This window comes from Mustela lutreola, chromosome 9 (genome assembly GCF_030435805.1).
Source record: "Mustela lutreola isolate mMusLut2 chromosome 9, mMusLut2.pri, whole genome shotgun sequence".
Taxonomy (NCBI): Eukaryota; Metazoa; Chordata; class Mammalia; order Carnivora; family Mustelidae; genus Mustela; species Mustela lutreola.
The window spans coordinates 64,534,113-64,560,933 of NC_081298.1; the positions used below are offsets into that span (position 1 = coordinate 64,534,113).

Genomic DNA, 26,821 nt, shown 5'->3' on the forward strand with positions numbered 1-26,821 from the left:
TGAATAATCCCTACCTCTCTGCAACATGTCTACTGAGAACCCTCTAAGTAACTGAACATTTCACAGTTCTAGGGCTACATAGAGATGCCTGATTGTGGCCACTACAGCTCTTCTAAAGCCTCAGCCTGGGGGGAAAAGAATCTCACTTTGACTCCATTTTTAAAAATCTCATTTTTACTCTCCTCATATACCCACCAAGGGAGCCAAGTGCAATTTTTCAGTGCATTCGGGAAAGGAACTTGGATGTGTGCTTTCTGTATGCAATTTTTCATTGCCTTTACAGTCCAGGGTGGCTGAGAAATAATATCCAAACACATTCTTTAAAAGAAAACCCCAAGTAGCCTGTGAGTGGCTGGTGTCAGTTGTGAACACTGAGATAAGAGCTCAGGAAGGGGACAGCCAGTATTGTGGGAACTGTCTCCTGCCTGGGTTGACATGGACAATGCCTATGGCATAGTGAGAAGACGGGAAAGTGGTAAGAAGAAAAACAATGTACCTAACATTTGGACCCCAAGTCCACTTGTGCTTAGGCCAAAACAAAGTACTGGAGAGAAATTTATAAAATCTTATTACCATAGAATGCTCAGAGGAACTGGCAAATTCTTACTTTCATAGGATATTTCTTCATATATAACCCATATCCCCATAAGGACACCTAGGTTTAGAGAAATAGATGTATCTATTTGCTTATTTCACTGATTTGATTCAAACAGATGGTAATATTTTGGGTCAGTGGTTAACGTCCCTTATTTCATAGTATCATCTCCAGCTTTGACTTTAAAGATATACACTTGGTAGTTGTGGAAGGTGAAAGAATCTGGTACATTTTTCTTTTACCATTAAGAATCTGGGTTTCTTTTAGTACAGCAGTTCTCAAGTATTTTGATCTAAAGATTCATTTACAATCTTAAAAATTATCAAGGAATGCAAAGAGCTTTTGTTCATCTGGATATCTATCTTAACTTACAGATTCAGGAATTAAAACTAAGGAATTTAAAACATTTATTTATTAACTCACTTGAAAATAATAACATTCCCATCATATGGTACCATAAATAACATACTTTAAGGAAAAATAGCTATATTATCTAAACCAAAAATTTAGCATTATCTTTTTGCAAATCTCTTTAACGTCTTGCTTACTAGATTTCTGGATTCATATACTTCTTTCTGCACCTATCTGTTGCAATGTTATTTTGGACAAAGCATATGAAGAAAATCCTTTTTCATGCAGATAAGTAGAAAAGGAAGAAGTATTTTAATCTTTCAGATAATTTTGAGTGTTTTTCTTTAATACTAAACCTGAACTCAGCAAGTCATAGTTTCTTAAAGTTTAGTATGATATGGAATCTAAAACCCTGTCAATGAACTTTCATACTCTGTGACATTAAAATTCATCAGCCTAGGTGTTTTCTAACACCAAAAACCAATTCTCTGATTCTCCAGACACTAACTGAATGTCCTACAATTCAATTCTATTCAGACACTCCCTGGAATTAGCGTCAAACTCCACAAGATTAATGGCTCAGTCCCACAAGGATGTTCCCATTTCAGACGCTAGTCACAAATACTGGGTCCCCAATTTAGGACTACAAATCAGAGGTTCCCACAACACCTTCTTCTCACTTTTGTTTATACTAGAATGGCTCACAAAACACAGGGGAACTGTTTACTTATTATTACTTATTTATTATAAAGGACACAACTCAGGAACAGCCAAATGGAAGAGATTCCTAGGCCAGGTTATGGGGGGCTGTGAGCACAGAGCTTCCAGGCCCTTTCTATATAGCCACCCTTCCAGCACCTCAATGAGCTTACCAATGTGGAAGCTCTCTAAATCCTGTCATTTAAGTGTTTTTATGGAGGTTTCATCACATCAGCAGGATCGATTATTAACTTACTGTCCAGCCCCTCAACTCTTCCCACAGGTTGGTGAAGGTGGGGCTGAAAGTCCTTGGCTTCTAATCAAGGTTTGTCCTTGCAGTGACCAGTCCCCATCTGAAGCTAGCTAGAAGAGTTGCCTCATTAGAACAAAAGATACTCCTATCACCCAGGAAATTCCAAGAGTTTTAGGAGCTTTGTGTCAGGAACCAGAAACAAAGCCACCTATTAGAACAAAAAATGCTCCTTTCACTCCATCATTCAGAGGAAATTACAAAAGTTTCAGGAGCTCTGCCTCAGGAACCCGGGAAAGGGACAAATATTTCTTACTGAGCCACAAACTACCAGCATACAATATACCAAGAAAGAAAGAAAAAAATAATGAAAGAAAAAGTTGTTAGCATCACCACTGATTTTATCAGAAAAACTGTTAAATATTGGGATGCTGTCAAACTCCTAGTGGCGGACACAGGTTTTCCAAAAGCTTGAATTTTCACTTGAAAGCCTGAATTTTATCACTGGTAACAGATACCATCAGTTGTTTTGCTGAAGTGACAGGCTCATTTAATTCATTTTGGAGAAAATGTCTGCCAAATACCCAAGACTGTGTAACCACAGTTTGTCTGTCAGTTCTTCTTTCAAGAAAAAATGTTCTTCCATGGAAAAAAAAAAAAAAAAAAAGACATTGCAAACCATCACCCAAGAGCTCTGCCTCCAGACAACCACCATACTTTTGGTATGCAGCAGGAGGCCTTGTGTATACTTCCCATCCTGTTCCAAAGGGTATGACCGCTTCATGGAGGGCATTCTTCAGTGACATTTTTTGTTTGTTTTTATTGTAAGTGTTTGGTGGTGTCATCAATTTCACCCACCATTAGTTTTGTTCCATTAGGACAGATGTCTAAATAGTGAAGACAACCAAGGCCATAGCATTACTGGGAAAACAGTCTTGACATTATAGACCAAAGGGTCCAAGGATCACACTTTGAGAACCACTACATTACAAACTATCCTCCGGGAATAAAGACTAAATGTTAATACTTTCCTGAAGTCCATTTATAGAAACAACAAACAAAAAACTAAAATAACTTGGTAAATACACTAAGAAAAATACTGAGTTAGGGGTGCCTGAGTGGCTCAGTCAGTTAAGGAGCTGCCTTCCATTCCGGTCATGATCCCAGGGTCCTGAGCTCCTTGCTCAGCAGGGAGCCTGCTTCTCCCCTGCCTGCCTCTCCCCCTGCTTGCGCTTGCGCCGAGTCAAATAAACAAATAAAATCTTTTTAAAAAGAGAGAGAAAAATACTCAGTTACTTTAGTCACCAATATGGAAGCCCTAAAAAGAACTGTATTTTTTAATATTCGAACAGCACCTTAGGAATGCAATAAATAAATAATAACAATAAAAGTAGTTTATCATAATATTTACCACTGGGAGAGAACTGTGCTATGCATTTTTCAATGCATTATCTCCAACATTCTCTAGTACCATATCCTCACTTCATAGCTGAAGAAAATGGGGCAAAGAACAATAAAAGAATTTGACAGGGTCACAATCTGTATGTGGTGCAGTAAAGATATGAATCTGCAAGGCCTAATTCCCAGAGCCTGGGCCCTTCAACCTTGCATTATGTTCTGTCTCATCTGAGCTCCAAACTTACTAATTGTGTTTCTCCCGTGTCTGTGTGTCCATTGAAATCCTCAAGGAAAAAGGAAACGGTCTCCTGTCAACCATAGCTCCCAGAGAAAGGGCTGAATAAATACCGGGATGAGTGAGCAAAAGACCAAGTAAACCATCTTGCCGTCCTGAAGCTACAAGGGTCAGTAACCATGTTAAAAGTGAAATTTTGAAATGGGGTACCCCATCCATAGTACGTTTAACTTCTTAAGAAGGGAACCAACAGGGTAGGCAAAAAACAGCACAACACACACACACAGAGACACGAAACAAAAAACAAAAACACCTGGTTCCTTGAAAGCTTGACAAATTTTATGTGTGCATTCACATATCTATACTACTTCGTTTGCTAAATGGATACAACTAGGGAGTTAACAAGCATGCAGGTTACAGCAAAACAAAACTAGTTTACCTTTTCCAGGGCAATAACCCCCCCCCCCCCCAAACTTTGGGACCGCCTTCTCTACCAGGCTCTAAAACCTCAACGTCTTACTTCTGCAGGTTAAGAAGGCACAGCGCTATAGGGCAGGGGACTGCTCTGGCCTCTCTCAGCTGTGCATTAACCAACTACACCCAGACAACAGTAAACATCCCCTAGACTGTCAGCTGAGGGGGGTCTGAAAAGAACAGAAGGTCCTGCGTTTACTAAGAAGGGTGATCCGAAGATGCTGGGATGTACCCCAAACTCAAGCAGTTTTGCCTTTTTCAAGTTTGGATTTTTTTTTTTTTTCTCTTCATTTTTCCAAGTTTGGGCTTTTTTTTTTTTTTTTTTTTATTCTCAAACATCGTACCTGTGTTCTGAATGCAGACCTGGCGGGATCTGGTTCGGCCGCACATCTCTCTCTAATTTCCTGGGATGGAGTTTCTTTACGGCGGGGAAGACGAGAGGCACAAGGACTGGGCGCACAATCAGACCACGGAAACGCGCGGGGGTAAACCGAGTCCTGGAGCCCCTGGGCCGCGTCTCCCCGCGCGGCCTCGGGCGGCGCGCGCGCGGTGAGGGAAGGGGGCGGAGGACGGCGGCGGGGGCGGAGGCGCGCACACTCGGCAGGGCCGCGCGCTGGCCGGCGGGCGGGGGCCGCGTGGGGCGGCGGCGGGCCCGCCCCCCCCACCCCGAGAGGACCTCGCGCGCGGGGCTTTCTCCTTCCGGCGCGCCGCCGCCACATCCCGGGCCGGGCGGGCCGCGGCGCGGAGGCCGCCGGTGGCGGCGCCCAGGCCTCCGGGCGGCGGGGCGGGCCTCCCGCGCTCCCGGGACGCCAGGACCCCGCGCGCTTCGCCCCAGGGCCCGCGAGGTCCGGGCTGAGCTTCGCGGCTAGCGGCGCGGAAGGGCTAGAGGACCCCGGCGAGCTCGGGCTCCGCAGCGGGTGAGCTCTGGGACTGGCGGGTGTGGGTTTCGTAGACCCCGGGGCCCCGGCCCCCACCCCATCCCGGGTGGGTGGGAAAACGGGGCGAATCGGCGTTTCTTTGTGAGCACCATCCCTGTGTGTTTTGGTGACTTGAGCACCTCTCTAGTTGGTGGGATTAATGAGAAGAACCTCCATCACGTTAATTATGCAATAAGGCGGCGTCCTTGTTGCGCGGTGGTGTGACCGGTGAAATGATAGATACTTGGTGATCTGTAATTTACTTCTTTCATTTTTGGCTGAGACTTTGCATTTGTGATTGGGTGCAGAGAGGAAGAAAATGTTCCTCTCGGGTGCAAAGAACATGCAGAGAGAGAGAGAGAGGGCAGGGAAGAAGGAACGTGTACACCCTTTCCTAAGTGCACTGTTAAGTATGTCTTTGGCGGGTGACAGGGGAAAGGATGGTTGGAAATGCTTGTTTCCTGCCAGAAAGGCTGCAGAGTGCCCTCAGCCCTGATTTTCACAGTCGAGAGACTGGTCAGAAGTTGGAGGTTCAAGTATAAATTTCTGCACTTCTGGCTGGGAAGATGAACCAGGTTTTCCAAAAGCTGTCGTTTTTGTTTTCCAAGTCTCTGAAGGCAGGAAAGGGCTGGGCAGTGAATAGAAAGCAGTGCAGCCAGGTTCTGTCTGGTTAGCTAAGGGGGAGGACTGTCATAAAGGGCTTTTTTGTCTGAAACACCCAGAGAGTCTGGGGCTTTGGGCCATGAAGAGTTGGGTATTGGTCAGTTTTAACTGCCAGGATGAGAAATGTCTCAGACATTCTTAAAATTAGGCAGCTCACTTTAGGTCCCCTTGCTGATGATCTCCAGTACCTATTCACTCTGAAATTTTCAGGGTCGGGGTGAAAAAGAAAAGATACAAGGAGAGAAAATAGTCTTCTCTGTTTTCTACCACTGTAATGATGAGTCCATCTTGGCTCAAAATTGGAATTTCAAGATGGAAAGAAAAATCTTTCCATTTTTGTTCTTGACCCCAAAGAAGAGAATCTCAAAGAAATACCTGAGAGAAAAATCCTTTCCTTGCCCAATATGAAAACTGGAGGGTTTGCAAAATTGAACAAAGGAGAGAATGAATCAGGCAATCTCTTAGGCAGTTTGCAGGTATATTCAGATCTGTATTCAAATGCTTGAGGTTAGACAATAAAAAGGTGGGAGAGAGCCAGAATAGAAACGAGAGGGATGAATTCAAGACCTTCAAGACTGCAGAAATGAAGAGTCTTTTCTTCTGATACAGGTCTGGAAGAATCTGAATGTTGAGTACATAAAGCTTAATCTTTCCATCTGCATAACATGAAATTGCTTTTAGTTTTAACACTGAGCTTTTCAGAGTAAAAGGAAACACAGCTAGACTGTGCTACATGTATCTCAGGCAGTTTGGGCTATATTATGTGTTAAATGAGTTGTATGTTTATTTTGCCAGCCGACTCTATTAAATCTGTAATCTCTCTAATTCCACAAGTTCGGCTTGTTTCCAGTTATTCACTCATGATGTGTCATTTGGCTAGAATTTGCCAGGGTGTTAAAGCCTAAAGAAATTCAAAATCCAGAGAACATCTTGCATTGGAAGATTTCATCATCCCATCATCCTGTATAGGAATTCTTTACCCAATGTCAAACATATTTAATTCTTTTTGCTACAAAACTTATTTCATTTTTCCTTTGAAGTTACAGGGAAAAGTCTTTTAAACACGTATCTCTTTTGGCACTTTTAGAATATTTATTCATTTGCCAGGAATTCCAGGTATAACCCACCTCTGTAAGAGACCTGTTGTGCAAAATGCACTTGAATAATCAAAATGGTTAACTATTTCCCAAGTGTAAACCAAGTTGTACTAAGTAGGTCAATCTTATCACTTCTAATGGTGCTTATTTATTTTTTTTTTTTAATTTTCCAGTACAGTGACGGGAGGAACCAGGAATCTCAGGCAAAGCAAATACTGCAAGCAAATGTGGATCCCAGGCCTCAGAAGGTATGTGAAGGAGAATGTGAGCTCACTAGTTATTTGAGATTCATGTCATTCACTGATCTCATTGCCTCTTACTTATAAGGAGATTTTATGAAATTTAAAATTCTTAAATAGGAGTGTGTACACTTATACTTAGAAATCTTTTCTTAAATATAATAGTAGAAGCATCCTCCCAGGCTGTGGATTAGGTGTCTTTGGTTTGCTAAGAGCAGTGCCTAACATGTAGATAACCCCAGGAAGTTTATTATTGTTCATTATTGTTACTCATGAGAATCTTTTTTTTTTTTTTTAAGATTTTATTTATTCATTTGAGAGAGAGAGCAGAAAGAGAGACAGAGAACATGAGTCAGGGGAGGAGGAGAGGGCAGAAGGAGAGGGACAAGGAGACTCCCCACTGAGCACGGATCCTGACCCCAAGGCCCCTGAGATCATGCTGAGCTGAAGGCAGAGGCTCAACCAACTGAACCACCCAGGCACTCCCATGAGAATGTGTCTTAATCTCAGATACATCCTTCAGCTGGACAGAGTAAGGAGTGTGTTTCCATGCTGATAACTAAGGAGGATCAGTTATTCTAAGACAGTAAGTTGTAATGATTATGACCAAGTAGACAAAGTTCCTGAACTTAGATTGAAGAAACCCTATGAATTTAAAAATCACCATGAGTGTCGTGGCACTTTACATATTTTATAAATTCACTTGCAGTGTTTTATCACGTTGTAATTTAATAATTTTATTGATTAGGTGGTAACATTTTAGTTCAAAATCCAAAGATACGGAAAGTTTGATTATAGAATGTCTCTGGTTGCTCTAGCCCTTAACTACTGAGTTTCCCTTCTTGCTAATCCCCCACCCCAGGGCTACCAACTCCTCGTGCATTACCAGGCTTTTTTTGTGAAGTTTCCTTTAGTGCCTGGCTGTATTTTGAATGAATGTTAAAAACTGAACACAAGATACGTGGTTCTTTCCCTGGGTTATGTATGTGTGGGGGTGGGGGATCCAGGAGTTTCCAGCTCAGTAAAGGACCCTTGACAGGATTCTTTATCTGGGCTACTCGGCATGAGGGTCACTGTCTCCTTGCTGCTTTTGGAACCCTGGGACACAGACCAAGCTGCTGCAGGATTTCCCTCACTCTGTTCCGTCTCTTCTCAAGATTCCCCTTAACCATGGCCCTTCTTACTTTGTGTAATCTTATATATTAACAGCTCTGTTTATTTCCCTGTCTGCCTCTATAGAAGTACCATGAGAGCAGGGTGTATATATGTTGCCATATCCCCAGGGCCTAGAACAACTCCTAGCTTAAAGTGGGCACTTGGTCAATAATGCTGAATGAATGACAGACATTTGGAGAAAAGCTATTTAAACAATTAAATAAGCTTATTTACCACAGAACTTTGCAGAACTTTTAATAAGTGAGTATGCATAGCAAAAGTAGAACAGGGCAGGTGGAAGTCAAGCTCTTCAGCAAAAACCCAAAAAGGTTTTGATTTGTGCTTTTGGAGGACAGCTCAAACACAAGGAAAAGCCACTGCCAGAAATATTATTGGCAGCTGACCAAAGTGGATTTACAAGCATCTTTTTGAAAATGTAGAGGAGAGAGAATTTGCACCAGAAGATGGTAACAATACCAAACCAAATCCATTGTTAGTCATTACAAACATGAAAATGTGTGCTGTCTTCTTTAGTTTAGAGGACCAAAAAAAAAAAAAAAAAGACTGAGATTTCTGGTAGGTTCAGCTATATTTTTGCTTCCCTAACCCTGCTTTCCCCGTAAGAAGGAAAACCACCTTAACCATCATTTCTGACTTGTGGGTTTTCTAAGAGCCCAGCCCTCTGGCTTGGTTTCAGAACCTGACATCTCCAAGTGAAAAATCTCATTTAATGACTGGAAATAGGAAAGCTCAGAAGACAGGTATGCTGACTCCTGGGGGCCCCAGGGGCTCAGTACAGGGCAGCACACCATGACCAACAGGGGGCCTGGGGCACACTCAGGTTTGCCACCATTAGCTGCAAGAGGTAACTTGGGAGTTGTCTTGGCTCCTTGAACAAAGGAGAGTTAATTACAGAAAATGTCAAGCTTTTTAGAGGGCATTTGTCACTGGGCTGCAGGAAGAGCAGTGGCCCTTGGCAGAGCCATGTTGGAAGGACTGTTCATTTCAGGCCCCAGTCTCTGCACACAGAAATCATGAGCCTTGAGGGTGTCATCTTTGTACAGGAGGCAAACCCCATGGAGAATTGGTATATTCAGGCAAACAAGGCAGTTAGTGGGGTGGGTTTAGAGGGGCTGGGCCTAAGGGAATTTGGAATGCCTTTCATTTTGTTCAAATAAATAGGGCAAATTATTATGATTTTTCCAAGGTCAGACCAAATCCTAATTCTACACAATCTAGTTACCTATAGGTAGGAGGGCTAGAAAGAAGAGTAAGTAGGAACAGTGATGGAGGTCTTTGATTCTAATTAAACCTTCTTAAGCTGTTTTACCGTAGCATCAAAGGATGCTCCTTGACAGATATGATGTTCTTTTGCTACTAGTTTTCATTCTTATAAAGGAAGGAGGTGGAAGGAGAATGGTTCCTATGTCAGAAGGCCTAGAATCTGCATTTTAAAGGGCTGGGGGCTTGGACCAGCAGTTCTCAGCCCTGGCTGCTCATTAGAATCCTGTGCAGAGCTAATAAAACAAGCCCTGGATCCATCTCCAGCGATATGTGTTGTCTTGGGTTCACTGTTCTTGGGGCCCAGCACACTGCTATATTTTTTTAAGCTCCCCAGGTGATTCCAGGGCTGGAACCACTGGCCTACACATACAGTTAGCCATGTTAGGTAGATACCTAGGTACAGAGTACATGAATTTATAAAGCAGAAGCATGCTATGGCTAACTGGAACCCCTAGTCCTCAGGATTTGTGAAAACCCAACCTGTCAGATATTGTGGATCTTACAAGTTTACATGCTAATTTTTAGAGACCTTGATGGAGATGATGATGATGATGATGATTGTGGTGGCGGTGGTGGTCGTCATCGTCTAGGAGGTTAGGTCCAGGTGGTGATGTGGTACACTTCGCTGTGTTAGAACGCTCCTGCTGCACTAATGGAAATGACGTTGAGGCTGGGGAATGGCCAAGTGGATAGTGCTTTACATTTTTGACTGTGCTGTCGGAAAAATACCTTCAAAATTTAAATCAGAATCATGACACTGCTACCGTTCTTCTCATGGAAAGCTCTTCACTGGCTTTCTATTGCTCACAAGGTGAAACTAAATTCCATAAATGCCCTATAGGAATCAGTGTTTTCTGACCAGAGCTGCTTTGGCTCATCTCTAATGTTGACCTGGAAACTCCAGCCACTGGGGATTTCTTTGGTTACTCAAGGGCCCCTGTCTTCTCCTGCCCAACACCCAGGTCTCCATTCCCTGCTGGTCCCCTGGTCTGGGTACCTCCTTACATAACTGCTGTCCCTGACCTCTCCACCCAGGTTCTGTCCTTTCTTCCCTCTCATAGAGCCATGTGTCTACCTCATACTACTTCTGGGATAGACTCTTTGATGCATGTGGGTTCTCTCTTGTCAGACAGCAGGCTCTGTAAGGACATAAACTGCATATGTGTTTGGTTTGGAACAGGGTCGTATCCCTGGCACCTGTTTTGTGTGGTGGATGAATATACCTTTTCATGATCAATTTGGCAAATAATTATTTTTTAAATTGTGTCCTTAAAAGTATATGCAGATATACATCTACTTGTGTTTGTGTGTCATATGTTATGAACTATAGCGATATTGGGCCTAAGGGGAGGGGTGCTTGAGAGGGACCAGGCTTTATCCTTACTGGTTCTGGTTGGGGCACGTAGTACATGACTCCGTGAACAAGTCCTGGTTTATCTAAATTTTTGCCTCAGCAGCTCTTTTCTCTTAAGTCTCTGTGTAATGTGTGAATTTTTTCACTATAGACCATGAAGGGGAAAAGGTAGGCACTTAAAAATAGTGCATCTTTCCACCCTAGGCTTTCTTCGCCCAGCAGGAGCCTCCTAGAAAGCCCCCAGGCCCTGGGTGAACATGCTTTCCCAGCTTCTGCAGCCAGCCCTGCCTTTCTCTTTGCAGGGAAGACCATCTTCCAAACCCTTGCTGCTGCTTCAGTCAGAGGACTTGAGTCTGACAAAGTGAAAAGCCTTTATGGAAGAGTAGGTCTGGGGTGCAAGGAGATTAGAGCCAGGTGGGGGCAGAGAGGAGCTCCAATCTTCTTTTCTTAACACTTCCTTTCCTTTAAAGAAAAAAACACTCAAGTAAGTACAGCAAAACTATTGATCCAAGAATCTGTTTTTGTTACAGTAGTCTCTGTACTTTATGTTTTAAATGTTAGATCATTTTTAAAAGCTAAATAAAAACTAATGAAGACGGGTGCCTGGGTGGCTCAGTTGGTTAAGCAGCTGCCTTTGGCTCAGGTCATGATCCTGGGGATCAAGCCAGAAATCGGGCTCCCTGATCAGTGGGGGTCTGCTTCTCCCTCTGCCTCTCATCCTGCTTATATTCTCCCTCTCTTTCCCTCTCTCTCTCAAATAAATAAAATCTTAAAAAAAAAAAACTAATGAAGACAGAGATGTGTTTACAAAATATTCAGATACATGTTGATTTTGTCACTTAACCACATTTTCTCTCAGCTAGGAAAGTATTTACCATCCTTTCTCACACTTTACCAACTGGTAAGGAAACTGCAGACAGTAGTGATTAGGTAGGAAAAATAAACAGCAGAAATAAAACACCAGGGGACATGTATATGAGTTGCATCTTTTATATTTTGTTAGTTTCTACTATAAAATGGAAACATGTTTGTTGCAAATTTTTTTAATATGTAAGTGTGCAAAGCAAAAAATAACTGCTTTCATTGTCTCAAGATTTTATTCTGTGCATTATATGCATGTATGTATTTGGATATGTATATAATCACATACATTCACAAGTATAACTTTTACAGAGAGGCTCATAAGTCCAATTTTGCAAGTTGCCCTTTTCATTTATGGATATAAGTTGACATTTTGGATCTCTGTAATTGGCTTGTCCTTCAGCACATGGTTTTATTTAAAATTTAAAAAAAAATTTTTGGATTCCAGTGAGATTTCTTAACCACCCCTCCAGTCAGTATATTTCAGTTGTATATCTGTTCAAATGCATGTTAAGTGCTGTGATTTATAAAATGTAATTTTATTTCCAAGTAATACTGAAGTCCTAGTAGCTTTTGTTTTCTAGTCTCAGATAATAGGTATTAAATATGTAACTACTTTCATGTGGATACTGGAGAAATATTTTGAGGTTGTTGAAATTGGTGGCTTCATCCTTTAAAAGAGTTTGGGAACTCTCAGATAGAAGGTTGGAAAAGGTGCCTTCAGAAGTACCTTTTAGCTCTCCTGAGTTTTCCTAATAAGTTTCTAGGTGGATATAGGCATTCAGCAAGTAATGGTTGATGTTTTAATGAGTTCCGGGCACTATTTCAGTCCTTGGTGTACTCGGGGGCACTTAACATTCTAGGGGGGTGGTGAGGGCACAGATGGTGAACAAGTGAAAACAGGCTGTGGTAGGTACAGTGCAGGATGTGAAACTAGGTAGGGTGATGGAGAGAGGCTTTGGGGGTTCCAACAGAGTGGGTGGTAGAGCTGCATCTTCCTGTGCTGTGCAGGGGTGGGCCCTGCTTACTTCCCATTTACAGAAGCCTGCTGGCCAGCACAGAGCACTCCCTCCCTAGCTGCCTTTCACAGTGACCACTCTCAGGCAACAGGGCTCAGAGTCATTGTCAGACTTCTATCTAGTCTGGGCAACCCTACCCAAGACACTGGTCAGGGCCTGTGACTTTATAGTCCTTTTGTCAAGAGAACATTTTTTGGCAGGGGGTAGGGCTTATGCACATGATCCTTTCCAAATGTGCTGCCCTTATCAGGGGCCCCAGATGTCTTGGGCTGTCCCTGCCCTGTCCGGGTAGGCTGTGACAGGGATGAAAGGGAGGTGGGGGCCCTTGCAGACCTGCCTTCTCCTGACTCGGTGCAGCGGCCAGGCACAGAGCAGGAAAGGGCACTCTAGATGTCCTAGTTTAGTAGGGGTTTACTTGAATTCACTTTCAAAGTTGAATGTGTTTGAAGTAAAATTCCCTGTTGGAAAGAAGACATTTGCTTGATGGACTGTAAGTTGTAGAGGAGGTACTTGGGCAGGCTCTCTTTCATGGGGGCCTCACAACACACTGGTAGGTAGGTATACAGTGGTTTTATCCTTACAGATGTGAAAATTGGGTAGATTTTCTGGGAGAAGAGAATTAGACCCTCCTCACCCCCGACCCCAGATCTGAGTGAAAGAGTAAAGCATCCCTGGCTTGAAATTAAAATCCAAGCCTTAGGAAGGCAGGCATGGCCTCAGCATGGTGCAGATCTTACATCTCAGTGTACCCAGTATAGAAATCCTATCCCTGAGCCGCTTGGCTTCCTGAAGAACAGATGATATGACCCTTCATTTTCATGTAAGTCTCTGTTTATTCATGGTCTCCCTACTTTTTTGTAGAGGTGAGCTCAGTGGGCACACTCAGATCCCTTCAGAGGACTAGCTCCCACTGGAAAGATTAGATTCTTAAGCCATAAACACCTCCCAGGTGCCGGCTTGATGCCCAAGGGGGTGCCTAAGGGATGGATGTCTAGGTCTGAACAGAGCAGGGCACCATGAGCCAGCAATGCCAGCAGGCTCTCTTGCTCTGCAGAGTAAGTGGGTGTGAGGGAGGCAGCCCCAGGTGGCTCCCCTCATCTGTATTCGCTGGTTCACAGCACTTCTTGTAACGAAGCATGGGTTGCAAGCCCCAGGCCACTCAGCGCCCAGAGTGTTCCTCAGCCTCTAAGGCTTCCCTTAAACTGGTACAAGGGAACAATACCCCTGTGTTCTGGTTGCCTACCTCCTGCCTGGTACTTGCCTCCTTTCTCTTTTTTCCTATTCCAGTCCACACTGGCTCCTTTACCCCACTGCCCTTCTGTTAGAAAAGGCCTGCATTTGGGGTTTCTCAATGGAGTGCTCCCACTGTGATCCATAGGGATGGACCCCTCTGAGTATCACTGTCTTATAGGGAAAGGACTGCAGTGCCCTATGCTGCCGGGCACAGTCTGTGCCTCACTGAAAAAAAAGTGCCTCACTTTTATTGGCGGGGGGCAGTCTTTATTGGAGCTGGAATGTCACTGTGAGTGACCTTTCTCAGAAGCAGCCTGTGCGGAAATGAGCAGCAGGGAAGTGGACACCTGGCACGGGCTGTCTAGGCTGCTTGGGAGACCCTGCTCACCTGCAAGCAGTACATGGACACACGCACACATGCACACACTCCCACACAAACTCACACTCTCTCAGGGGTTCTGAGGCCAGGCGCCCTGCCTGCTCCGTGGGCTCCCTGCCTCTGGGACAGGACTTCTCCCCTCTGGGAGGGACCTGCTGAGCTGTGACTGAAGGAAACCTCTTGAAGACAAGGTCGAAGGAGCTAGAAGCCACAGGCATTTAGCAATTTGGGGGAAGGGGGATCCAGGAGGACAGGAGAGATTGTCAAGGGCCAAGCAAAGGGAGCCCCACCAGGCCAGGGCATGGGGCAGAAGATGCTGGAGAGCAGCATGCAGGGGACAGGGGAGGAAATTCTTCTCTGGAAGAGAAGAATTAGGACCCTGAGTCCTCTGGGATGAGTCTGGCTTTCTTTTCCCCTCTTCTTGGGGCAAACTACACTGTTACAATAATTTCTCACCACTACACTTAGAAGGCTATTTTGCAGATCAAATTGGAAAGTCAGAGAGGGTCAGTTTCTGTTCATAGTGTCAGAGATACAGGCCATTTAATCCTCACAACCACCCTAGAAGGAGGAGGGCCTTGTCTCAGAGGTGGGAAATCAAGGCTTAGGGAGGTTAAGTGACTTCCTGAGTCACAGAGCTGGTGAGTGGTGGGGCCTTCTAGGCGCTCTCTGTGCCCTGCTGCCTCAGAGGAGCAGGACTGAGGGAGGAAGGGAGACTCAACTCAGGCAGGCTGGTCTCAGGCAGCTAGAGAGGGGTGGGCATGCCCTGTGTTGGGCACGACAGCCAGAAAGAATCTGGGACTCCCAGTAAAATTTGAAGCTTAAGAGAGACAAGTCACTCTTTAAAGTGTAAGTATATCTCATAAATATTTGGGACATACTTCTACTAAGACATTATTCACAGTAGTCCCCCCTTATCTGCGATTTCACTCTCCATAGTTTCAGTTACCTGTGGTCAGCCATAGTCTGGAAGCAGATGATCCTCCTTCTGACGAATGGTCAGAAGGTCGGTAGTAGTAGCCTAACGCTACATCACTATGCCCACGTCCTTCTTCTCACTGCCTCTCATCTCATAAGCAGTTTACCACCTCACATCATCACAGGAAGAAAGTAAGTACAGCACAATAAGATATTTAGAGAGAGTCCACATTCATGTTACTTTCCTTATGGTATATTGATGTAATTATTCTGTTTTATTTTTAGTTATCATTGTTAAACTCTTACTGTACCTCATTTATAAATTAAACTTTCCCATAGGCATGTATGTATAGGAAAAAAACAGAATATACAGGGTTCAGTACTATTCTGCAGTTTCAGGCATCCATTGGGGGTCTTAGAAAGTATCTCCACTGGATAAAGGGAAGCTCCCGTATTTATCTGACGTTCAAAGCTAACTAGTGTCCTACATTTTTATGCAGTTAATCTGGCAACCCTGTTTGCAGACCCCAGGAAACACTCTGGGTCTCATGTGTGGCACATGAGGGTGCCAGGATGGCTCCCAAACCACCCAGTAGTGTACAGGCTGAACTCAGGTGGTAAGCTCCCCACTACAGGATATATTCAAGTCTAGGTGGATAACCACTTGGTGGAGGGAATTCAGGTTTCAGATGCCTGGTTCCAGTGAGATTTTAGGAGGTAAATGTTGTTGAGACAAGGAGGAGAGTTGTTTGCCTGGGTCCCCACTGCTCTCTGTCCCATCTAGCATTCAGAAACTTTCTGAAATCATATGTTGGCACCACCTCGTTGAGAGGACCAGTTCTCCCTGCTGCCCAGGAGTGATGGCCTCAGTTGGCTAGTGGAAACCAGCCCAGTCCAGCATGGTCTCTTTATTTAAGTGTTTTGGTTTGGCTTGAAGAAGCACTGTGTTAAAGGTGAAATGAAACACTTTTTTTTTTTTTTTTGGTCTCTCTTGCCAAGAATTGACTGACTTCCCGGCTCTTTGTGTGTCTCCTTCAGCATGACCTGCTGAGGATTGGCATGCCGTGCCTCACTCCTGGGCAGTGACAGCATGAAAAACACCCACCCCCAGGGTTCTGCGCAGACTCTTGCAGGCAAGTGAATGGAGATAGAGATGCTCTGGTGTTGATTTTCACTGTTGTAGAGATTCTGGGTTTGGCTACATCTATCTTGTCAACATGTCAGGATTTTACACAAGGCCTGCTTGTAATTGTCTCAGTATGGCTTCTGCCCTCTACAAATTACCACAGCAAAGGTCTGACCCTTGGCAGACTCCTGCCTTCCTGCTTCCAGGTGCCGGCTCTTGCTGGGTACTAAGAGTATGCTTTGATGTTAGCTTGGGCCAGAAAGGAGTTCCGAGGCAAATCTGCAAAAGCAAAATCTTATCGTGTATTCCAAAAACAAACAGAAATGGCTCCTTTCCACTAGAGTATTTTAAGTTTGCTTGAATTATCAGATCGATGGGTTCATATTATTAAGAATAAAATTTAAATACTTAGTAAAAATACCCCTGTATCAATAGAAAAATTATTTCAAATTATTTGTACTGAAGCTGTTAACTAAAGTCACCTATTCTTTTTATTACTTTTTGTTTAATTGATTTATTTATAAGCACCAGGGTCATCTCACTTTTGTTTTCCAGGAAGAATTACTGAATGGCTGACATTTGACAACATGCACCACCAGTGGCTTCTGTTGGCCGCATGCTTTTGGGTGATTTTCATGTTCATGGTGGCTAGCAAATTTATCACGTTGACCTTTAAAGACCCTGATGGTAGGTATGCTTCCTCATGGAATGGATTTCACCTAACCCAGACAGTGCTGTGGTATTGTTCCTAGGTACAGGCACAGATGACCTTTGTGCCAGAAGTGACCTCGAAGGTCATGGTATCCAAATCCTTCATGTTATAGAGGTGCAGAAGAGGAGGTGAAAAAGGACAAGAGTGTCTTCCCTGCATCTCCCCGGGGGATGGGTGGAGCATGCTTTCTCTGTGGGCTTCTTTGGTGGCCTCCTCCCAGCAGTACCATTTGCCAGGACATCTCCTGGGCCACAGGTTTGGGACTTTGCCCTGCTCAGTATCATCATGAGATGCTGCCGTGATTGACCAGCATCCCCATGTTCTAGCTGGTGCTGCATGCTGGTAGTCACATGGTTGAAGGTCACCTTCACTTCACAAGGAGGTGATTTAAATATTGTGTCTGGTAGTCTTTGAGATAACTCCCCTTGACTTGATGATGTAGGTGGTCAGATGAAGACATCCAAAGAGCAAACCCAGGTTCAGAAGAACTTACTTTAGTTTATGCCCTTGACCTTTGCTTACCTTGGCGTTAGTGGTTTTTTTCCCTACAAAATGGACATGCTCTGACAGCCCCAAGACTGACCTGAGTACAGTGAGGCTCTCTGATCTGTGCGGTTGCAGGTGTACCGAAGGAGATGCACCTGCCACCCCAAGGCAACTCCTTTCACAGCAGAATGAGGCAAGGCAAACAGGAGATGTTGAAAAGACTCACAAGCAGCTTCAGGCTGGCCTGACCACCTCTGCCTAGTAGGGAGGATGCTTGTGGACGTGGGTGTGCACAGCATCTTCACTCCGTACAGTCTTCACACATCCTCCTGTAGGTGGTGGCCCTTAGGAAGAATATCCTACCCTCAGGAGAATATCCATCAATTCCAGCCATTCTCCCTGCTTTCTCCCAGCAGTTGCACGAACGGTGCCCTCTGAGTGGCCCTCAGGCTCTGGGCTCCACTTCAGCCCAGAGAGCTCCCTTCTGTGCTGAGGCTGCCCAGTGCCCCACCCGTCCTGCTCCCATTCATTCTCTTTCTTTCTCCCTCTCTCACGCTGTTTGTAGAGGAAAAACAGGGCTGGAAGGCAGATGTGTAGGCCAAAGATGGAGGCCCTAAAATTAATCACAAGAGGTGGTTCTCACCTCTAGGGTTTCCACTCAGTAACTCAGACTCTTTGTGCTCAGGCCTGGCAGGCCTGACAGGTACACACTCCCACCTTCCAGGAGCTCTTGGGAGAACCTGAAATGTTTTCACAGCCTTGGAATGGGTGTGTCAACTGCAGGTATAGAGGGTGGTCAGGAGCATCACAGAGCATTGTGGGTAATCACAGATAATGATGGCTCCCACTTGGGACCTGGGCCTTTGTTAGAACAACAGGTACCAGATCTGCGGGGGTCATTGGACTCAGAGACCATGATCTTAGCTTGACCATTTAGATGTTTCTCCAGCTGCTTCAGTCCAGTCCCACTTACCTCTGATGGAGATCCCTCATTAAGAGTTAGAGCAGTGGTTCTCATCCCCAGGACACTTTAGAACTATCTGCAGGACTTCGTAAACCTTTTTCTCCTGGCTCAACCAGAGACCAAGTGAGTTAGAATCTCTAGGACTGCAGCTCTAGAGAACCGCAAATGTAGAAAAAGCTGCAGCTGCTGTGACTATGAATTTGTTGTTACCCCAAGTCCACACGCTTTACTCATGATTCCCTTAAATGTCACTTCCTGGTAAGGAAGGCACTTCAGAGGCAAGTCACGAGGTCATATTGTTTATGGTTTACTTCGTTTTAAAAACTAGGAGTATAGGTATTGTATTTTATGAGACTTCCACCAAAAATAACTAAGTGAGATGTGTGGCTTTGGATTACAATGTTTTCTGGCAGAACTGCCTCTGAAGAGCACATCATTCCTCAGTGGTATCTGAGAAGTGACATGTCATTCTGCTAGGATGTGGCAAGTTTTATGCTGACCACTTTCAAGAAAGTGTAGAAGCTCTAGAGGGTTTTATGATGTGTGGAGCAAACAGTTAAAGGGGTAGAAGGTGAAACCTACAGGGAAGGATGAAAAGCTTCAGGATTTTAAAGCTGGAGGAAAGATCTGTGGTCATCTTGGGTGCTGCTCACCAACTAGTTCTTGCACCCTTGGATGTTCAGTGTGGACCTGTGGTTAGTGAATGGGAGCACAGTGATGCAGACAGCTTCTGGTGGGAACCCTTGAGCCAGTGCACACTTGCCCCACTGCCCTCTCCCACCTCCAGGAAGCAGGGCGGCTGCCAGTGAGGACAGTGTTAGCCCCATACTGTGCAGGAAACTTAAGAGTGAGAACCCTTTGTTGTCAGGCCCAAAACATTACCCAGCCTTTCTTGAGCACACAAAACTTATCTAATTGTCCCTAAGTACCTGGTGGGGATCATGAAGATGGATGTTTACTGGCTGAGTTCTGAATGAAGGAAATGAGCTTGCATGCAGTGTGTCTTGCCAGTCTGGGTGACTGAGCAGGGATGGAGCACCCATGAGAAGTGAAACACACAGTCTCCGAGGAGGTCATCCGAGAGGGCATCTCCTGCCCCTCTAGGGCTGTGGTTTCGGGGGTATAACCACTTAGCCTTAGGGGGCCCCTTTTGTCCAGGGAGGCATTTAAGCTCCCTGGTGGATCTGGGAGTTATACAGGAAACTGAAAGATGTTTGTAAACATGTGTCTGGAAGAGATTTTTCTCAGGTGCTGGGATTTATTTCGCTCATGTTTACAATGTTTTGGTTTTGGAATCAAAAGCCCAATGTGAAGTGTCATCACAAAGAAGAGACTGACAACACAGCAGTCTCCCAAATGGTGAAGTTCCATTTCCTGTAAAGCAGATAGCAGATCTTGGTTTCAGCTTCAGGGAGCCGATTGTAACTCCGGTGTCTGGGGCTGCTCCTTGCATCTCTGACCTCTAGGATCCTCGCAGGGCTCTCCTCAAGTCTGTTGCTGTGCGTGTGTTTTCTTCTCACCTACCTGTTCCTCGTGATTTTCCTGCCACTTAAACTGATAGGAAGAGATTTGTTTTGAAATGCTGTTTAAAGCCTTGCTTACCTTTTTAAATTTTTTTATTTAGTGTTATGGTCTGTCTTCAGCTCAGCAGTGAAGCCACAGAATTATTTGTAGCAATGACTCCCCCTTGCTTAACAAACCTCAGTGTCCTGTGGAACCAAGTTTCCGGTGTTATAACTAGACTGTATCACAGGGAAATAAAGCCCATTCAGTGATGGGAATTTGATGGCATGGTGTGGTGAGACTAGAAATTAAAAACGACATCCAGTTATGAATCTGGTATGTATGTGTAGACACTGATTTTTATTCTCAGCGCAGTTCAACTTCCTCATCCAATCTTTTGTCTCCGCTCAGCCCCTCGCTTTGGCTGTAAGCTACTTAAGGGCAGAGCCCATGCCTTGAATGTCTTTGCCTGACTTCTGCCAAGCATGTGATGGGGAGGTGACTGACATTGGGGGACTGATGCAGGCTAGTCAGGGAGATTCGCAGATGTGTTCACTTCTAGAGGAACAAGGTGGTGCATCCCTTGGCACTTGTAAAGACATTTTGTAGAACACTGTAAATATAACAATGAGTGTAACAACGTGATCTGAAACGTTGAGGACACCTGGCCATAACTACAGGCTGAGAATCCTTGATTCTGGAGCTGGAGGCTTGCTCCTAAGGGGTCAGGATGGGGAAAGAGACTGCTCTTCAATCATAGCAGGGGTAACAGAATCAGCTGAAAAGAAATGGTTGTCAGCAGAGCAATAGAAACAAACAAAACCAAATGTAAACCATGTTACCACTTTTACTTGAAGCTACTTGAATGAGGACCCAGGAGAGGGGGGGGAAGCAAAGGTCAAGAAGTTCAAAATCATAAAAACTGGTGGTGACTGGCTGGTGTGTGTCATGTTGGAAGATGAGATGTTCCACGGCTGCCAAAGCCTGTTCTCTGTGCTTCCGAGTACTGGAAACAGGTTGGTTCAGAAATTCATTGATAAGTCAACTGTTTAGAATTCAAGATACATTGTCCCATCTAAAATGTTATTAAGGAAGGTTAGGATTCTGCAAAACCCATTCAGGCCTGGGGCAGAGCTAAGCATTGCAGTGCTCGTCTTAGAAGACACTGTCAGAACACGAAGTGACCAGACAGGCTTAGAATGTGAATTTTCTCGTTAGCATGTGAGTGCTCAAAAATGACAGGGTTGCAGAGGAGGAGAATGGATAGAGCATGGTCTCTTGGAGTCCTCAGAGTGCATTCAGGATCTCTGGGGCCTGAGGGTACTGATGTTTTTTCTGTTTCATACCGCAGATAGGGCTCTCTGACCTTGTCACAGCTCCTGCGTACAGCTTTGGCTGGGATGGTGTTTTGAATCACACATAGAATAGACCAGAGATTTTAGTGGCATTGCTAAAGGTGTGTGGCAAATGTTTATATTGGAGTCTGATAACCTAAAGGTATTTAATGAGTAGGGAGATGGGATAATTATTGTTGTCGGATACTTGGAAGATGTCTTTACCCTCCCTTAGGAGGGAGGACACCAGGCCATAGTGTGTACTTACAGCATGCAGCTGGGACCTACGGGAGGTGTAGCAGCCTAACCTGTGCAGGTGGAAGGCTGCAGGTCAGTGTGTGTTCATGACCAAGAGGAGGAGGTTTTGATTGTTTTTTAAATGAAATAAATGTGCCTTTTTTCATGCTTTGTTACGCTGATTTTTTATGTTTTCTTTTGCTACCTACTTTTTCTAATTATGTTTTTAGACATTGCACAGTTTCCAAAGTAAATGTTTCTTTGGTTGTAGAGATCTGAAAATTATCTTCAAATTCTACCCAAGTGTTTCTCCCAAAGCAATTTTTTGTAAATTATTACTCTGGACTAGAATTTTATAAGATTGGTCTGATCTCATCTCACTTTGCATGAATTTTTAAACTAATGTGTAAATACTAACTTGACTGCTAACTTGGGTTTATGGTTTTTGGTTTGTTTTTTTTTTTTTAAGATTTTTATGAGAGAGAGAGAGAGAGAAGTGGGGGAGGGGCAGAGGAGGAGAATCTCAAGCACAGAGCCCAACTGGAGGCTCCATCTCACAACTCAGATCATGACCTGAGCCAGAACCAAGAGTCGGACACTTAACCAACTGAACCATCAAGGCGCCCCTAACTTGGTTTTTTTAAATTACACCTTTAATTTTGAGATCACTGTAGAGTCATATGCAGTTGTGAGAATGCAGAATCCTATGTACCCTTTACTCTACCCCAACAGTAACATGTTCCAGAATTGTAGTGCAGAGTTGGAATCACAGTATTGACATTGATACAGTCAAATGCAGAACATCTCCATCGCCACAAGGAGCCCTGGGGTGCCTTTTTTCCTTTTTCTTTTTCTTTTCTTTTTTTTTTAAGATTTATTTATTTATTTATTTGGGAGCAAGAGAGCATGAGGAGGGAGGCAGAGAGAGGCAGAAACAGACTCCCTCTGAGCAGTGAGCCCCATGCAGGGCCTGATCCCAGGACCATGGGACCATGACCCAAGGCAAACACAGACACCCAGCCACATGAGCCATCCAGGTGCCCTGTAGCCATATCTACCTCCCTCTCCCTGTTTCCATCCCCTGGCCCCTACCTGCCTTGGAAACAACTAGTCTAGTCTCTCCCTAATATATTTTTTAAGAATGTTATATACAGGGGCACCTGGGTGGCTCAATGGGTTAAGCCTCTGTCTTCAGCTTGGGTCTTGATCTCGGGGTCCTGGGATTGAGCCCCGCATCGGGCTTCTGCTCAGCAGGGAGCCTGTTTTCCTCTCTCTCTCTCTGCCTGCCTCTCTGCCTACTTGTGATTTCTGTCTGTCAAATAAATAAATAAAATCTTAAAAAAAAAGATGTTATATACAGTATATGATCTTTTGGCCTTGGCTCTGTTTGTTCAGCATAATTTCCTGAAGATTCATCCAGCTATTATTGTGTGTCTCGATACTTTGTCCCTTTTTATTGCTGAGTGGCAGTTCATCATATGGATGACCCACTGTTGTTTATCCATTCACCTCATCTGGGGGTTTTTTCCAGTTTGGGGCTATTATTAATGAAGTTGCTATAAACATTTGTGTATAGGTTTTTATGTGGATATAAGTTTTCATTTTTCTGGGATAAGTGCCCAGGAATGCAATTACTAAGTCATAGGGCAGTTAAAGGCTTAGTTGTTGTTGTTGTTGTTTTTGTAAGATTTTACTTATTTATTTGACAGAGACACAATGAGAGAGGGAACACAAGCAGGGGGTGTGGGAGAGGAAGAAGCAGGCTTCCCATGGAGCAGGGACCCTGGGATTACTACCCTAGCCAAAGGCAGACTCTTAAGGACTGAGCCACCCAGGCACCCCTAAGTGCTTAGTTTTTAAAGAAACTACCAAACTTTTCTAGAGCACCTATTCCATTTTACATTTCCACCAGCCATGTAAGTTCTTCAGTTTCTCTGCATCCTCATTAGCATTTGGAGTTTTCGCTATGTTTTATTTTAGCCATTTTGATAGGTGTGTAGTAGTATCTCATTGTGGTTTTCATTTGTATTTGCCTGATGACTAATGACATTGAATATCTCTTCATGTTTTATTTGTCATCTGTAGATCCTTTTTGGTAAAATGTCAGTCCATGTCTTACCCATTTTCTTGTTTTTATTTTTTTTTATTATTTTTTTTTAAGATTTTATTTATTTGACAGAGAGAGAGAGAGAGAGATCACAAGTAGGCAGAGAGGCAAGCAGAGAGGGGGGGGGGGGGAAGCAGGCTTCCTGCTGAGCAGAGAACCCGATGTGGGTCTTGATCCCAGGACCTTGGGATATAAGTTTTAAAAAAGTTTTCTCACATTGAAGTGCTGATTCATTTTGAATTTGTTCTTAAATAAAGTGTGAGGTCAAGTAAAGGTTCTTTTTTTCTATAGATGTCTAGTTGCTGAAGAACCATTTGTTGAAAGGACTCTCCTCCACTGAACTGATTTGGCACCTTTGTCAGATGTCTGTCGGGCATATTTGTGTGGGCCTATTTCTGGGGCCTTTGTTCTGTCCTGCTGATCTGTGTGTCTGTTATTCCATGAGAAGACACTTTAACCTCTCTGTCTCTTAGCATACAGTGCCAAACAGGAGTTCCTGTTCCTGACAGCTGTGCCAGATGTGGGGAAGTTGCCTGGAGAGAAGCACTTTCCTGAGGAACTGAAGGTGGGCACAGCAAGGCAGAGGGCACTGTCCTCTGTGACATGGTCAGCGTTGGGGGAGGTGCAGGGTTGATGCTTCCTTAGTGAGCTGTGGTGGCCCCTTCTCACCCCCTGTGGCCCCAGGGGGTACTCTTATCACATGGAACTAGCCACATGGAACTAGCCTCCCCTCTGTCTATGCTCACATCAGCTGGTGTCCTCTGACCGTCACATTCTCCTGCTGTGGAGTTGTGCCTTGTGTCACTTCAGCACATTTCCGCTCATCTTTTTAGCTTCTCCTAGGAGGTGGCATGGTCACATCTATTTTTATGTTCCTCAAAGCACTTTGTACATCATGGATCCTCTGTAAATGTTGATTATGTTGAATCCCTGACCAGCGGAGAAGGAGCCTTGCGGGGGAATGGAAGATGTTGGACTAGGTCAGGAGAAAACCAAGGGAGTGGGGAAAGGTCTGTGACCCAGAATCATGGACTTTTCAAATTAGAAGTGTTCTTGGATAGAAGAGCAGCCAGTCTCACCTCTGGATGGCATGGATGAAAGAACAGAGTTTAGGAAAAAGGCTAATTATTCCAAATTGTGTGGGACTTAGTGGCAGGGCCCAAGGCTGCTGACTTTTACCCAGGACTCACCTTCCTTGGTATTCTGACTCTTTCTCCTCAGTCTCCTTTGTCACAAAAATTCCCAATTGTTCCCCAGCCGAGATGCAGGGCACACTCTTGAGATTCCCCTCTCGCTCACTACCCTACCCTACTCTGGGTCTGGAAAGTTTGGGTTGCAGGTATGTCTAAAGGAATGAAATGGGTAGATTGAGCTATAAGACATTTACCAACCCAGCATTAAGCCACAGAGAAAGAGATAATTCCCGTCCTTGATTTGCAGGATAAGGATAACAGATTAGAACCCAACAAAGTCTAGTGAGTATGCATGTGGTCAGAGTGACATGCTGTTGGAGTTTATAGGTAGCAAGTCACTGATTGATGGGTTAAGTCTGCAGAATTCCATGAAGCAGGCCTGGAATGTGGCTTTTAGGTTGAGGCTTTCCAGGATAAGGAAAGAGAGTGGATAAACCCCAGAGACAGGAAACCAGAAAAACCGGTAGGAAGTAATAGGGTGGCCTTAATAGAAGGAGGTAAGGAAATAAATGTTTAGTTAATGGGATCAGTAGTGACCAGGAGGTTGGGCAAGAGTTTGACAAGAGGAATAAGGTGCTGTGAGACTTCAGGGGTGCTGCTTGGCTGCTGAGGCTCGTAAAGAACAAAAGTGACCATCCTGGGAGGTCACTCTTGAGGGACGGAGGAGCACTCTTACTGCAAAGACTGCGGGCCTGCGGAAGTAATCGTGGTTGGAAATACTGCATCAGAACATGCCTTGTGGTCCACAGAAGACTTCACTGGGTTTTAATCTTACTGGTCCTCAAAAACAGCCCTTTGAGCTGTAAGTATTTTTTTTTTAAGATTTTATTTATTTATTTGAGAGAGAGAGAGAAAGTACGAGTGGGAGGTGAGAGTAAAGTAGGCTCCCAGCTGAGCAAGGAGCCCACGTGGGGCTCGATCCCAGGACCATGGGATCATGACCTGAGCAGAAGGCAGACGCTTAACCAACTGAACCACGCAGACACCCTTGTGCTGTAAGTATTTTTACTCTCATTTTGCATTTGGAAAGTGTGAGGCTCAAGGAACAGAGCCAGTATGTCAGGGACAGCAAGTAGTGGGCTGGGACTTTCAAGTACATGTCCTCTGTTCCCTGTTCTTGCTTCCCTGTCCCCTTGATGCTCCCGAAACTCAGATGCAAGATAAAGAGAGTAGGAAACAGCGGTCAGACATAATTCTCTGAAACCAGGGGTCATTAGATGTTTAAACTCAGCATCTGTCTTTCCAAAAGAAAGGAGACTTATAAATGTAATTAGGTTGTGTAGCTTGCCTTTAAAAGTCTATTTCATGCAGCTGTCGAATCAATGTGTTTGTATACCTGAAACTAATATAATGCGTTTCTCTTAGTATATTTGCAAAGAAAGAAAACAAAACCATGCCAGTCTATAAGCACAACTGAATGAGAAATGGTTTTTCTCTATATACAATGCTTAAGCTTGAAGAAGAACAGCTTTGAAAATGAGGGAGATTTTTCTACAGTTTCTCAAGAGCTCTTGTTTGGAGGTGCCCTGAGAAGCACAGCTCCTGAGTGTCATCCGCAATCCAGGTTAGAGCTAAGGTTTGAAGCAATTGGAATAGAGTGAGGAGAGGAGAGAAGTGAGGAAGAGTTGGGGTGAGGGAGGGAATGAGGTTAAATTAGACTCCATTTATGAAAGCAGGAAGGCAGGGGCCAGGGTGGCAGGCCTGTGCTTGTGTGCCCTGGGGAGGAAGGGAGGTCCCTGTGAAGGCTCAGAGCCGGGTAAGTCTGCAGGTGCCCACCCTCACTTCCAGAATGTGTTGACCTAAGGAAGACACTTCCCTTCACCAGGGAAACCCAGGAAATTGAGTCATACATGTGAGAAACTATGTCAGGGAGTTTGGTTATGGTATATCCATGAGGGAAGACCAGGGAGCTGGGGTGGAGGGGTAGAAATCTCTGTTATCCCAGTATTTTCAGGGTCCTTGTTCTCATGTGTTCTGGAAGAACATGCTCTTCTCCCCATTTTGTAACTGACCCAGTCCCTGGGGGAGGACTGGTTTT

General features: G+C 44.5%; 2 protein-coding genes across 17 annotated transcripts in view; one reads left to right on the top strand and one right to left on the bottom strand.

Moving 5' to 3' along the window:
• NMS (neuromedin S) overlaps positions 1–4,569 on the bottom strand; it is a 47,865-nt gene extending 43,296 nt beyond the window's left edge. For 14 of the 15 annotated variants that reach the window (XM_059134497.1, XM_059134510.1, XM_059134511.1 and 11 more), the window contains exon 1: positions 4,347–4,569. In XM_059134497.1, coding sequence (XP_058990480.1) covers positions 4,347–4,392 — 46 coding nt within the window. In that variant the 5' untranslated portion in view covers positions 4,393–4,569. The remainder of the gene's footprint in view (positions 1–4,346) is intronic. The other variant, XM_059134501.1, reaches the window with a different exon arrangement.
• A 128-nt stretch (positions 4,570–4,697) lies between these two features.
• Positions 4,698–26,821, top strand: part of CHST10 (carbohydrate sulfotransferase 10) — a 31,286-nt gene continuing 9,162 nt past the window's right edge. The window contains exons 1-5 of one of the 2 annotated variants that reach the window (XM_059134516.1): positions 4,698–4,919; positions 6,853–6,927; positions 16,121–16,258; positions 16,807–16,934; positions 24,064–24,155. In XM_059134516.1, the coding sequence (XP_058990499.1) occupies positions 16,212–16,258; positions 16,807–16,934; positions 24,064–24,155 (267 nt within the window). In that variant the 5' untranslated portion in view covers positions 4,698–4,919; positions 6,853–6,927; positions 16,121–16,211. The remainder of the gene's footprint in view (positions 4,920–6,852; positions 6,928–16,120; positions 16,259–16,806; positions 16,935–24,063; positions 24,156–26,821) is intronic. The other variant, XM_059134515.1, reaches the window with a different exon arrangement.